Here is a 14,560-nt window from a genome sequence, read left to right as displayed (position 1 = left end):
TAAAAAAAAAAAAAAAAAAAAAAAGAATGTGCTAGGGATGCCTGGATGGCTCAGTCAGTTAAGTGTCTGCGTTCGGCTCAGGGGACCCTGGGATCGAGCCCTACATCAGGCTCCTTGCTTATCGGGGAGCCTGCTTCTCCCTCTCCCTCTGCCTGCCTCTCCCCCTGCTTGCACTCACGCTCTCTCGCTCTCTCTGGCAAATAAATAAATGAACTAAGAAAGACAGAAAGAAAGAAAAGAAAAGAGTGTGCTAGTGAGGCACCTGGTGGCTCAGTCGGTTAAGCATCTGGCTCTTGGTTTCAGCTCAGGTCATGATGTTAGGGTCCTGCGACCAAACCCCACTTCGAGCTCCACCCTGGGCATATGCTTATGATTCTCTCTCTCTCTCCCTCTGCCCCTGCCCACTCTAAACAATAAATAAATAATAAATCATTTTTATCGTAGACTTTTTTGGATTTCTATGTATAGCTATTTTTTAAATCATTTTCTTTCTTTTTGGAAGAGAGAAGCAGAATTTAAAAGGTAGGGAAGAACTCACTGTAAAGTCTCTCTCCGACGTCTTGATCCCTGGCCACGCAACCCCTTTCCCACAGGTAACCACCATTACAGATTTCTTAAGTGGATGGTAAATGCTTTCATTTAAATTTTTTCCTAAGATGAAGCAAAGTTTCTGTGCCGCGCGTGCGGCTCTTGCTGACACCCGCTCTCGGGTGGCTGCCCAGGGCCACCGTGGTTACTCACAGTTCAGAATGATCTGGGCTGCGCGGTAGAGCTGCAGGCGGCGCAGGAGGTCCACCAGCTGCTGGACGGTGGCCTGCCGCATGCCCCACCACCACAGCAGCTCCCGCGTGATGCTCACGCCCTGCACCCGCTCCATCGACTTGATCTTCCGCAGCTGCGTCAGGTCTGTGATCACGTAGGAGGCTGGAAGGCAAGCCAGAGGCTCTGCTTAGCATCAGAAAGCCAGTGCCTCCAGCACAGGGTCCCCAGGCTAGCCGGCTTTGTCTGCAGTAGCTTCTCACTCGCCCCCCCACCATCGCACCTGAAATTCCACCTTTAGCTGGCCTCCATGCAGCCCAAGGTATAGCGCTGACTCCACTAGACAGCCATGGGACCAGAGCATCCACTACCCTGGAGTGCAAATATCAACTTCACAGCCACACAGAACAGGAGAAAGCCCACTGGACCAGAGGGTCAGGGGCTTTGAGCTTTAGCTGCCTATTTGCTACGGGCAAGGCCCTTCACCAGTGGGAGCCACAGTTTCTTCGACTGGAAGGGGAGGAGGTAATGGAACTTCTCTTGCCTCCCCTGCTAGAAGAGAAGCTCCGAGCAGACAGGGAGTTTTATCTGTTCTGTCCACTCTTAGGTCCCCAGAACAGAGATCAGCACCTGACACAGAGTAGGGGCAAGGCCAGGCCCAGGGTGAGGCAAAGGAGACACTCGGGGCAAAATTTAAGGAGATGCTCACTCTCAGGGCTGATCCTGCACTCTCAGAAGCTGGAGAGTAGGTGCCTCCTTAAATTCTGCCCTGGGCATCTCATTCTCCCCACCCTAGGTCCCAGCCCTGGCAGTGGGAAATGAATGAATGAATGAATGAATGAATGAATGAATGAATGAGCGAGCAAACCAACCAACCAACCAGCCAACTAACTAACGAAAGAACCCACGGCCCAGCATCCTCACAGAACTGTTGCGGGGATCAAGAGAGCCCATGCATCTAAAAGCAATTTGCCAACTCTGAAACACTACAAAATTTGCAGGGGTCTGCCACTGGCAATACTAAATATAAAGCATTCCTCCTTCACATTTTTCATTATAAAATTAATGGTTGTTCACTAAAGAAAACTTGGAAAACAAAGGGGGAAAAAACCCAATAAAACAAGTTACACAGCATCCCACTAGGGTACTTCCCCTTTCCCAAACCCCCCCCCACCCCTCCGCACAGGAGCCCTTCTAGACCAGTTGCTGCTGGCCTGTGAGATTCTGCACCCTGCCCTCATTTATTAACATTACACCACAAGCATTTCCCGAGTTGTTACAAGCTCTTCATAAATGGCATTTTGAATGGTCATATGTATTCCACTGAATTTACTAAAGTGAAGGGGGCTTTTTTTTCTTCTTAAGTCAGAATAAAAGAATCACACTTCAGATCCAGAATTTCAGAAATCGTGGAACAGGAATCCATGTGAGCATCAAGTCATTCATTCATTCATTCATTCTGCGGAATATTATTGAGCACTTCCGTGCTCCAAGCCTGTCACAAGCTCCAGACATACTGTGGTGAGTAAACCAGAAGCCCATGGAGATTTGTGTTTGAAAAATACAAACATAAGTGAATGGAGTGGGGAAGGGGACCACATGACAAAGGGCCTCGAAAGCCAGGCTATAGTGTTTGGACTCACTCCTAACAGCCACAGACACTTTGGAAGAGCTCAGAGCCAGGGAACGACACAATCACATTGCACAATCCCCTCCCTCTGGAGGAATGGGGAAGATTGAAACAGCCTTCTGAAGAGAGAAAGCCTGTTCGGGGTGGAAAGTTCTCAGTCGCAACTTTAGTCACTGGAAACCCCAGGACAGATTCCTGGTCAGTGGGAAGTGATGTCAGCAGGGTCCGGGGCTGCTTCCAGGAGCTGAGAGAAAAGGGTGGAGGGAAGAGGAAGGAACACCTCCCCCGCACCCTCTCCCTGCCTCCCTTCCCTGCACCCCTTGCCTTCACGCCAGGCTGTTCACTGGCACGCCTCCCACTCTTCAGAGGCAGCGTGATGTAATGGGAAAAACAGAAGCCCCGGCGTGATGTTCCCCCCACAGCCTCATGTTTTCCTTACCCGAGAGAGAAGTAAGAACTGAGCCCTGAGGTGCCTTGCAGTTCACGCGGTCCCGTGACATCGATGTAGCTTAAGGCAGCAACCTATCAACATTTAACCAGGCCCTTAAAACAGGGTCAAGATAGAGATCTTGGGGGAATGAGTCACTGCCACGGACCCTGTGAAGTTCCTAGCTCTTTTCTCAACACACACAAGAAAAAGCTGATGATTACAGAAGATCTGGCTACCAGGACAAAATCAAAGTCCCCATGATCACCCCTCTTCGAGGAACCCAAGACAAGCATGGTCATACTTCTGCTTCTATTCTTTCAGACTTTTCTACAGATATAAAAATACATACCTCTATCAGCAGGACAGTACAATGGTGGTTCAGGGCCCAGATTTTGGATTCTGAGGCCTGGGTGCAAATCCTATCCTGATACTTACTTGCTGCGTACTTGGGGAAGGCCCTTCACCTCTCCCTATGCCTCAGTGTCCTTATCTGCCAATGAGAATAACCACTGCACCTGCCTCAGAAGTTGTTGCGAGGATCCAATAAGTTACATAAACAGATGTACTTGGAAAAGGGCTTCGTACATAGAAAGTGCCCCATAAGTGCTAGCTATCATTATTAAACCAACTACACTCTATGAAAACATGTTTCTGTCCTCTGTGGTTGCCACCATGTGGGACCATCCCTCCAGGTCTGAGTCCCTGAATCTTGCAGGAGTTCACCCAAGAGTAGAAAATCTCGCCCAGGTTCAAAGCCCTCTGGAACAGACAGGACACAGCCTCCTGACATGACCCACCCTCAGGTCAAATGACCCTTGTCAGGACTAATGGGACTCCTCCCTGGCTAAGAGAAAACACTAAGGAACTTCCACACAACATGTCCCCTAAGCCTCTCAGCAAGTCATCCCCATGTTATGGATGAGGACACAAAAGGCTCAGAGAGAGGCAGTGATTTGCCCAAAATCACACAGCTGGACAGGGACAAAGCAGGGCTATGTACAAAGCCTCCACGTCCCTTGGAATACACCTGGGTGGAGGAAGCTGTAAGGAGCCTGTTTTTCCCCCAAGGGCAAAAATGGATGCAGCTGTGATCCTAGGGAAAGGAACAGGAAACAGCCACAATATCTGCCAACAATTGTCAGATTCAAAAAGCACACATATGCGTGGCCATGTGATTTTCTAAATCACTTGAAGAAGGATCTTCCCACCGCACTGCCCAGTACCACAATTGGCCCTAAGGGGCCATCTGTTCTAAATGACTCACAGAAGCAGAGACTCTTTAGAGACGGAAGGACAATGGCGATCACCAGTTCTGATAAAGAGAAAGCCAGACGGTGCTGTGGCTTGGCAAGGAGCAGCTAAATGGGGCCATGGCTAACTCCCAGCCCAGCGAGCCCCAACCCAACATGGAGAGCTGGCTGACCATGGGCTCAAAGCCATCTCGGTGGGGGAGAAGTGCGCACGCCCATGCCCTCCCCTCTTCTACATCCTTCAGCTCATCATTTATTCAAGTGCTTCCTGAATGTCTGCCCACTGGCCAGGCACTGTGCTAGGCTCTGGGAATACAGATGGGTGAGATCCCTGACCTCACCGTGCTTACATTCTCCAGGCAGAGAGACACATAAAATAAATAAGGAACAAGGTAATATCAAAGTTTGTTAAGAGGAACAGTGGAAATAAAACAGTGGTGGTACAGACAGTAACAGTGGGGCAGGGGAGGCCTCTGGAATAAGGAGAAGTATGAACTGAGACCTGAAGACCTCCAAAGATGTCAGTATCCCAAACCCCAAAACCTATGATTATGAGACCTTACATGACAAAAGGGACCTTGCAGATGGGCTTACATTAAGGGTCCTGAGATATGATTAGCCTGAATTATCTAAGTGGGCCTATGTCATCATGAGAGTTCTTATAAGAGGGAAGCAGCAGTGTCAGATTCAAAGATATGATAACAGAAGCAGAGGTCAGAGAGAGATTTGAAGATGCTATTCAGTTGGCTTTGAAGGCAGAGGGAGGGGCCATGAGCCAAGGGATCCAGGCAGCCTCTAGAAGCTGAAAAATTAAGGCAAGAAAATGGATTCTCCCCTGGAGCATCCAGAAGGAATGCAACCCTGCTGACACTTGGTTTTAGGACTTCCGACCTCCAGAACTGTAACATGGTAAGTGTGTCCTGTTTTTAAGCCATGAAGTTTGTGGTAATTTGTTACAGCAGCAAGAAGAATCTAATGCTGACTCGAAAGCCAGCCACAGTGAGTATTGGGAGAATGTTCCAGGCAGAGAGAGTAGCAAGTGCAAAGGCCCTGACCCTGCACCAAGGAGGCCAGTGTAGCTGGAGCAGGGTGAGCAAGAGTGGGTGTGGAAGGACAAGAGATCAGAAATCAGTGAGGTCAGATTGTGACAGACTGGGAAGGCCTGATGGAGTATGGATTATATCCCAAATGACAATTGGAAGTCTTTGAAGAGTTTGAGCAATTCTGGTGTCTCCAGGGCTTAAAAAGTCAGAGGTATTCCCCAAAGAGGATGTACAGAGGGCCCATAAGCACATAAAAAGATACCCAACATCATTAGTCATTAGGGAAATGCAAATCAAAATCACAGTGAGATACCACTTCACACCTGCTCAGATGGCTTGAATTGAAAAGACAGTAACAAGTGTCGGGGAGGATAAAGAGAAATTGGAACCCTCACACACTGCTGGAGGGAAGGTAAAGAAGTGCGGCCAATACGAAGAACGGTCTGGCACTTCCTCAAAATGTTAAAAATAGAGTTAGCACATGACTCAGTAATTCCACTCCTAGGTGTCTACCCAAGGGAGATGAAAACCTGCATCTACATAAAAACTTAGACACAAATGTGCACGGGAGCATTAATCATCACAGCCAAAAAGAGGAAAGAACCCAAATGTTCATCAACTGATGAATGCATACATAAAATGTGGTCCACCCATACAGTGCGGTATTATTCAGTAATAAAAAGAAATTAAGCACTGATACATGGTACAACATGGATGACACCTAAAAACTACTGCCACAGGAAAGAGGCCCATCACAAAGGACTGCATATGGTAGGATTCCATTTTTAGGAAACGTCCAGAAGAGGCAATGCCTAAAGCTAAGGAAAATGGGAGGTATGTGTGGGAATGTTGGGGGTGACAATGAAGGGGTCCAGGGTTTCTTTTTGGGGTAAAGTGTTCCAAGATTAACTATGGAGATGGATATACGACTCTTCATATACTAAACGCCATCGAATTGTCCATTTTAAATGGGTGAATTGTATAGTATGCAGATTATATCTCAATAAAGCTGCTCTTAAAAAGTCACAGGTATGCCTTCTAAATATCTTAGGAATAGAAGATGCTCTGATTGTTTACAGTCAAGGCCAACATGGAAAAAGAAAAAAAAAAAAACTACAGGGAGTCTCTTATACAAAATTTGTCCGCTACCCAGGAAACATTCAAAGTAGATAAATCACAGGTCATCGGGGCAAAGGAACACGGAGCAGTCTAGAAAACCAGATGGTAATAGACATTCTCAGAGATGCCCTGACATGTTACCAGTGACTGCCTCCAGGGAGTGGACCAGGGAGGCTGAAAACCAGGAAGAGGAAGGACATTTACCTTCCTCTCTACCCCTGGTCTATAATTTACATTCATAAATGCATGTGTTGCTTCTTTCCATTAAAAGTCATTAACAAAAATACATGCTAAAAATAAAAACCTAGGGGCGCCTGGGTGGCACAGCGGTTAAGCGTCTGCCTTTGGCTCAGGGCGTGATCCCAGCATTATGGGATCGAGCCCCACATCAGGCTCCTCCGCTGTAAGCCTGCTTCTTCCTCTCCCACTCCCCCTGCTTGTGTTCCCTCTCTCGCTGGCTGTCTCTATCTCTGTCGAATAAATAAATAAAATCTTTAAAAAATAAATAAATAAATAAAAATAAAAAATAAATAAATAAATAAATAAATAAATAAAAAACCTAAATCCATGTTGCCACTGCTTGGCAAGAAGAAAGAATTGTGAATATTTTAAGTGAAAAAAGTAAGCTATTAGAAGGTATAAAATACATGATTTTTGAAAAATGTATGCACATAAATGGTTATTATTATGTACTTGAAGATACAAACCACACAGCACTCTGCTAGCACATAATAAAGAGCCAGTAAATGTAAGCTGCTGTTGTTGCTGCTTATTATTATTATTATTAATTATTATTATTATTATTGGCATCCAAATAAGAATGGTTATCCCTGAGTGGTGGAATTTGAGCTAATCTTTGTTTGCCACAGCATTTTGCAATAAGCGTGTATTATTTTTGTTACTGGGTTAAAACAGGATTTCTGAATCTGAGCACTGTTGACACTTTGGGTCAGATAATTCTATGTGGAGGGGGCTGTCCTGTGCATTGTAGGGCATTTATCAACATCTCTAACTTTTACTCATTGCATGCTCCTAGTTCTGACAACTAAAATGTCTCCAGACATTTGCCCCCTCGGGGGCAAAATCGCCCCTGCTTGAGAACCACTAGGTTAAAATGTATATTATTTGCTCAAACTGGATAGTTAACCCATACATGTTCAGTTTATTAGTCTTCTCAACTATATGTATATATCATATAATATATATCATAAGCTCCTGTATATACAGGAGTACATACATATGCATATCATAATCTAAATTCTCAATAAAATATCAAGATTTTTTTTAAAATAAAGTGGCACCAGTTACACTGACCTTGAACATAAAAACAATAATGTTAACATTTCCTTATTACTTGCTAGAATCTGACACTTAAGTGTCAGGTGCCTCTTATACAATTGTCATTACTCACAAGAACCTCCAGCTCACAGATTAAGCGGAGGCTCAGAGAGGTTAAGCAACTCGTCCAAAGTCGCCAGCTGGGAGGAGGTGGAGTCTGGAACTCAGACCTCTGCTTGGGAACCCAAGGACCACACGCGCGGCGGCCGCCCCAGATGCCAGGCCCTCTCAGCAGATCATCAGGCGCAAACAAACAAAACACACCAAGGAGTTAACGTCCTGGTGGAGTCACACACCATGGTTCACATCCCACTCTGCCATTTAGCAACGCCATGCCCGCAGGCAAGTTACTCGACCGACCTCTCTCAATGCGTTTCCTCGTCTGTACACTGGGGTAAGAGAAGTGCGCACTTCACAGGCCCTTGTGGGAACTCGGGGAGACAATCCGTGTCAAGTGCCTCCATCAGGCCGGGTGCGCAGTAAACGCACAGCAGTTGCCGATAGCTAATTATGATAAGCCTTACCGTAAACAGCAAAGTCGAACCGCTCACTACCTAGGGACAGACTAACATTAACAACAGANGGGGCGGGGGAGCAGATGCGGGGGGCGGTGGGCGGCCCGAGGACACACGGCGAGACCCCGGTCCGGAACGGCAGCACAAAGAGCCCCTCGGTTCAGGACCCACTTAAACAGAAGTGGGCAGGAGGCTTAGTGGCGGTGGGGGCCCCACTCACCGAACTGCATCCAGTCCCACTCGCTGAGCGTGTCCATGTTGCGACACAGGTCGTCCAGCACCCAGGCGGGCAGCTGGTAGATGTAGCAGGACATGGCTGGCCTCCGGGGGCCGGCGGGCAGGCACTCGGACAAGTGGGGCAGCGACGCCGGGAACCCGGCTCCTCTACTCCGGGAGCGGGCGGGTCCCACCCGGCCACCGCCTCCCGGGGAAATGGGCGGGGCGGGGCGCTGGGCACCACCGCCCCCCAGCGGCCACGCGTGGCGCGACACCACCGGCGGGCTGGAGCGAGCCGCTGCGGAATTGCAGGGTCTGAGCTGGAAGGGAAAACTGTGGCCCGGAGTGGGGAGGGAACGCGTTTAAGGACACACGAAAGAGTTCAGTGGCAGTCCCAGGAGGTCTTCTCACTCCACGCCCAGTGCTTTTGGCGCTCCGCGACATATAATTCTTTCAACAAATATTCTGTTAATCACCTACTATATGCCAGGCAAGGTCTTCAAGGTGTTGGAGATACGTGAGCGGAAAAAACCTACAAACCTCCTTACTTTCACGGGACTTACAGTCTAGATGGTGATGGGAGAAAACTAACTATAAGTAATAAAAGTACTTAATAAATAAGTTAGGCGGTGTGTTAAAAGGTAGTAAGTGTTACTGCACAAAAGAAAAAGGAAAGGTGGTTAAGGGGAATTAGCAATTCAGAGCGAGCAGCGGGAGGACTCTTAAATAGAGAAGTCACGATAGACTTTATCATTATAACGGCTAACATTTACTCAGCAGCTACTATGTGCCAGGCACTGTTCTAGGTGCTCCAAATACCCCTGAGGAAAAAAGGACAAAATCCATGCCCTGCAGGGAGACAGACAATAAGCAGTAAATAACTTAGCACTATAGAAGACGATAGGTAACATTCCAGAATAAAAGCAGTGTGATGGGGGTGCCTGGGTGGTGTAGTTGGTGAAGCTTCCGACCCGTTTTCGGCTGCGGTAGGGATTTCGGTGTCATGAGATGGAGCCCCAATTCCAGCTCCCGCTCAATGTGGAGTCGGCTTGAGATTCTCTCTCTCCCCCTCCTTCTGCCCCTCCCACTGTCATGCACACGCTCTAAAATAAATAAATCTTTTTTAAAAATGCAGAGTGTGATGACAGAGAATGGGGGTGGCTCATTGCATTATTATCCTAGAAGGTAATAAATCTTAATGGGGAAAGGCAGAATAGGAGGGACTTCAGGGCAAATTGAATTATTAAATAGGGTAGGGAAGAATTTACACTAATAATGGCAAGTATTTATTGATCATTTTCAATGTGCAGACTTCGCCTGCGTTATTTTACCTACTTCTCTCAAGGACCCTGTTAGGTAGGTGTGCCCATTCTACAGATGAGGAAATCAAAGCACAGAGAGGTTGAGTAACTTGCCTAACATCATACAGGTACAAGTGACAGAGCTGGGATTTGAACACAAACAGTCTGACCACTGGCTACGAACTTCCTCTTAATTATAATAACTACCATTTACCTACACCTACAATGTGCCTTGCATAAATTATTTTCTGTAATTCTCATAAGCCTATGCTATAGATAGTATTGTCCCTTTTTTAATACATTAATAGAGGGGTTCCAAGAGATTAGGCAACATCACTGAGGGTAGATAAGTTAAACTAGAGTTCCACTTTGTGGCCATAAACATCACCTAAGGAGTATGGCTGCAGAAGAAGGAAACTGAAATTAAAGTGGGAAGTCCTGGGGGCAAGTCCTGGTTCTGCCACCAACAGGCTTTGTGACCCAGGACAACCCATTTCACTTCTCAAACCTTGCTTTCTGCATCTGTAAAATGGCACTAATTATTTCTCCTGCCTAGAGTCGTGAACTAGGGAAGTGGATTAAACCAATTTATACAGCCTATATAGAATGCCCACTACAGGGTCTTTCTTGTACAGAGAAGGCTTAAAGAATGGTAGCTGCCATATTGAAAAAAAGCTCCAGGAAGAGTGCTCCCCCAACCCCCTAAAGGACAAAGGATCAAAGGACATCAAACTCATTTTTAAAAGAAAGGAAAAGAAAAGAAAAAGTCACCCACCGCCTTTGAATATTATCGGGATACAAGCCCTAGTTCAGTCACTGTCTGAACACTGTCCGGCACTTCATCCTGGAGCAAATTTGCAGTTTTCTCTTTTGTAAACTGGATATCCTGCCCTAGCCACTTTGAAGGATTGGTGTGAGGCTGACATGGACCTCCAAATGCTTGGGATAAACTGTAAAGTACTTAGTCCAGTAAAGGGTTGCTTGTACAAGAGTTCACCTCCTTGATGTTGGAAATGGGACCTATTTCAGTGTTGTGTGACTGCTTTTCAGGGGAAGTCCCCTGTTTCAGCAGTGTTTGAAGGTGGAATTGAAGGGGAAAGCACCTACATGCCAGGACAAACATCCTCTTCTTTCATTTTTTCTACTTACAGAGTCCTCTGCCTGTTTCTCCCTCTCTTCCGCAAGCACAGAGCATCTGTCTTTGTAGTATTATTCCCTTAGTGCCATGGGGCCTCTTCCCCTTGATGGGGTTTTGACACCACAGGAGATTTGCATTCAGCCTTGGCCAGTCCAAGACAGACAAGTCCCATCAACTCCTCTGTCTGTTCTCTCCTTGGGCTCTGGGCAAGTTTCCTTCTCACCCCATCCTCAGGGCTTAGAATCTGAGTCCTAGAATTTTCTCCTCTGGAGACACCTAAGTAGTTCAGGGCTGAGCAGGTCATCTTTAGGGTCATACCTTGGTCCCCATTCTTTAGAATAAATTCTTCAAAGTGAGATCGTTGTTATTAATAATTAACAGAGCTGCCACTCACCTACCAAGTATGAAGCATTTAGCATACATTATCTGGGATCCTCACAACAACCCTACAAGGTAGGTTTATTGTTCCCATTCTACAGATGAGAAGAGTGAGGCATAAGTCCAAATTGGCCAAATGACAGGATTCAACCCAAATCTGACTTCAAAGGAAGTGCTCTTTCTACTCGATTATACTGCCTCACCACAAAGAGAAATATCCTTTGATCCTGCAGTTCATTTTTTCCCCTAATAATTAGCTGCTTTCCATGGTCAACACCCTCCTTACCATAATCAGCTAGAAACAATTATCGAGGCTGAATATAATTAGTTATACTGTTATGTCATTATTACCTATTCACATTTAATTACCTTGAAATTACAGTCACCGGACCGCACTCTAGCTGCACATTAGAATTACACATGCCCAGCCTGACCTCCACAGATCCAGACTCAATTGTGGGTAGGGCTGGGGGGAGGGGTGCTCAGGCATTGGCATTTTTTTTCAGCTTCTCTTTTTTTAGTTTTTATTTATTTATTTACTTACTTAGAGAGTTGAGGGGGAGGGGCAGGAGTGGGAGAGAGAGAATCTTAAGCAGGTTCCACGCCCAGGGCAGAGCCCAGCCCAGTACAGAGCCCAACGTGGGGCTTGATCTCACAACCCTGAGGTCATGACCTGAGCCGAAATCAAAAGTCAGATGCTTAAACGACTGAGCCACCCAGATGCCCTTTAAGATTCAGTGTTCATAATAACAAGGCGCTGGCATTTTAAAAAGCGCCTAGGTGGCTCAATCAGTTGAGCACCTGGCTCTTGATTTCTGCTCGAGTCATGATCTCAGGGTTGGGGAATCGAGGCCCAGGTATGGCTTCGTGCTCAGCAGGGAGTCTGCAATGCCTCTCCCTCTCCCTTTGCCCTTCCCCCAACTCGTGTGCACGCTCGCTCTCGCACTCTCTCTTAAATAAATAAACCTTTAAAAAATAAAAAACTTCACAAGTAATTCTAATCATGTGCAGAGTTGAGAACCAGTGTTTTATCAGGAAGTTGGGATGAGAAAGAAGACTCATAGGGGATTAACAATAAAGCATCTCTGTGTACTGTGCACATATTTTTTCTTCCTAATAAAAATATCTTCACTGGTTTTTCTGATAGTACATGATCATCGTCCAAAAAAAAAAAAAAAGAGTTGTTAACCTTAAAAATAAAACTGTCAGTTATTTTACCAGCAAAAATGGGTTTATTCGGGAATAACAGAGAATTGCGATTCAGGACACACAAGCTACTACAAAACCACAGGCAAGTCACAGAACAGGAAGGCTCTTTTACAGAGGTAAGAGGGGAGTTGGAAGCGCTGTTACAAAGTCTGTTAGAGCAAACTGGCAGTTCAAAGTATAGTGGCTTTTCATTGGCTGAGTTGTCTCATTGGCTAGGCTGTTGCCAGGAGAAGAGGAAAACCCTTTTTTCCTCCTACTGGGATAGTAGTGTCCACCTGTAATGTCCCTCTCTTCTTGTTGGGGTCTACAACTGATAAGGAGTGGTAGGGCGCAAGAGCTCCCCCTGCTGGCTGCCTGACTCCATTAGTGAGTTTTCCTTTTACTAATTTTCACAGGGTGAATTAAGAAAAAACCCAGTCCTAGTCTCTCCTCCTCCTGTATAGGGGAAAAAACCCAGTTCTACCTTCTCCTGTATGTTTTTCCTTTCCTTTTACACAGAACACTTAACTTTTGACACTTCTGGTCACCAAATGTTGGGGGGGGGGCAACTCCCCACAAGAAGCAATTCTCTCCAACACCAGCAGGGTGTCCTACAACTTAACTCTAACACTGGCTACCTGGAAATAGTGTCAGATCCCACAGATCCCACCTGCCAATGGGTGACTGTATATGTGTGGTGAGGGCAGGCCCCAGAGAAATGTTTTGTTGGGGCAGGGAGTTCAGATGTGCCAACAAAAAAGGGAAATATTGAAGGGGTATCAGGCAGCCCAGTGACTGGCACAGAGGAGTGAGGTGCTAAGAATGGGATACAGAAACCTTGTGTGAAAGTATCTGAAAGTTCACACTGGTGCTCACATAGAGTGCAAACACTGCTATTCTATTTCATAACCTTAGTGTGCTGGTTTCTGTGCCTGTCCTTTTATCACCTTCTCAGTATAAGCACTGATAAAGCGCTGATACCTTCTTTGTCTTTTGGGGTTTTTTTTTTAATAGACTTTAAGATCACAGCATAATTGAGAGGAAGGTACAGGAATTTCCCATATGCCTCTTGCCCCCACACATGCAAAGCTTCCCCCATGATCAACATCCCCACTAAAGTGGTACATTTTTTACAACTGATGAACCTTCACTGACACATCGTTATCACCCCAAGTCCATAGTTTACTTTAGGGTTCATTCTCGGTGTTGTATAGTCTATACCGTAAAAACTCACATATCTACCATTATAGTATCATACAGAAGAGTTTTATTGCCCTAGAAAAAAATCCCATGCTCTGCCTATTCATCCCACCCTCCCCTCCATACCCTGGCAACCATCATCTTTTTACTCCATAGTTTGGCCTTTTCCAGAATGTCACACAGCTGAAATCATACACTGTGTAGACCTTTGTAGATTGGCTTCTTTCACTTAGTAATATGCATTAAAGTTTCCTCCATGTCTTTTCATGGTTGACAGCTCATTTCTTTTTTAGTGCTGAATATTCTGTGGTCTGGAACCAGTTTATTTATCCATTCACCTACTTACACCTTAATTTCTTCTAAGTTTTGGCAATTATGGATGAGGCTGCTATAAATATCCAAGTTTTTAACTCCTATGATAAATACCAAGGAGCATGATTCCTGAAATGTATAAGAGAATGTTTACCTTTGTAAGAAACTGCCAACCTGTCTTCCAAAGCGGCTGTACCATTTTGCATTCCCACCAGCAGTGAGACTTCCTGTTGCTCGGCATCCTTGCCAGCATTTGTTGGCCAACCTCGATTTTGGCCACTCTAATAGGTGTGCATTGGTATCTCGTTGTTGTTAAGTAGACTCCATGCCCAGTGTAAAGACCAACACAGGGGCTTGAACTCACGACCCTGAGATCAAGGCCTGAGCTGAGATCAAGAGTCAGACGCTTAACTGACTGAGCCACCCAGGCGCCCCTCTCCTTGTTGTTTTAATGTGCATTTCCCTGGTGATATATGATGTGGCACATCTTTTCATATGCTTACTTGCCAACTGTATATTTTCTTCGGTGAGGTGTCAAAGTTTCTGTTTATGTGGAAAAAAACACCTTTTCCCCAATGTACTTTTCTTCTTAATGCTTTTCTGTAGTGCTTAATTTTTTTCACAGTGATATTTCATTTTTACTTGAAAAATAAAGCTAAAAGAAACAATTTTTTTTACAGGATGAAGAGGAGCACCTGTGCAGCTCAGTCGGTTAAGTGTCCCACTCTTGGTTTCAGCTCAGG

The 14,560-nt window shown here is 45.8% G+C and overlaps 1 protein-coding gene across 2 annotated transcripts in view; it reads right to left on the bottom strand.

The window, feature by feature from the left end:
• IRAK2 (interleukin 1 receptor associated kinase 2) overlaps window positions 1–8,508 on the bottom strand; it is a 65,235-nt gene extending 56,727 nt beyond the window's left edge. For both annotated transcript variants that reach the window (XM_011232039.3, XM_011232040.3), the window contains exons 1-2: window positions 8,305–8,508; window positions 742–924 (exon numbers count right to left, since the gene is read on the bottom strand). In XM_011232039.3, coding sequence (XP_011230341.1) covers window positions 742–924; window positions 8,305–8,398 — 277 coding nt within the window. In that variant the 5' untranslated portion in view covers window positions 8,399–8,508. The remainder of the gene's footprint in view (window positions 1–741; window positions 925–8,304) is intronic.
• Window positions 8,509–14,560: the final 6,052 nt, after the last annotated feature.

This window comes from Ailuropoda melanoleuca, chromosome 4 (genome assembly GCF_002007445.2).
Source record: "Ailuropoda melanoleuca isolate Jingjing chromosome 4, ASM200744v2, whole genome shotgun sequence".
Classification (NCBI taxonomy): Eukaryota; Metazoa; Chordata; class Mammalia; order Carnivora; family Ursidae; genus Ailuropoda; species Ailuropoda melanoleuca.
This window is presented reverse-complemented; position numbering and strand designations above follow the sequence as displayed.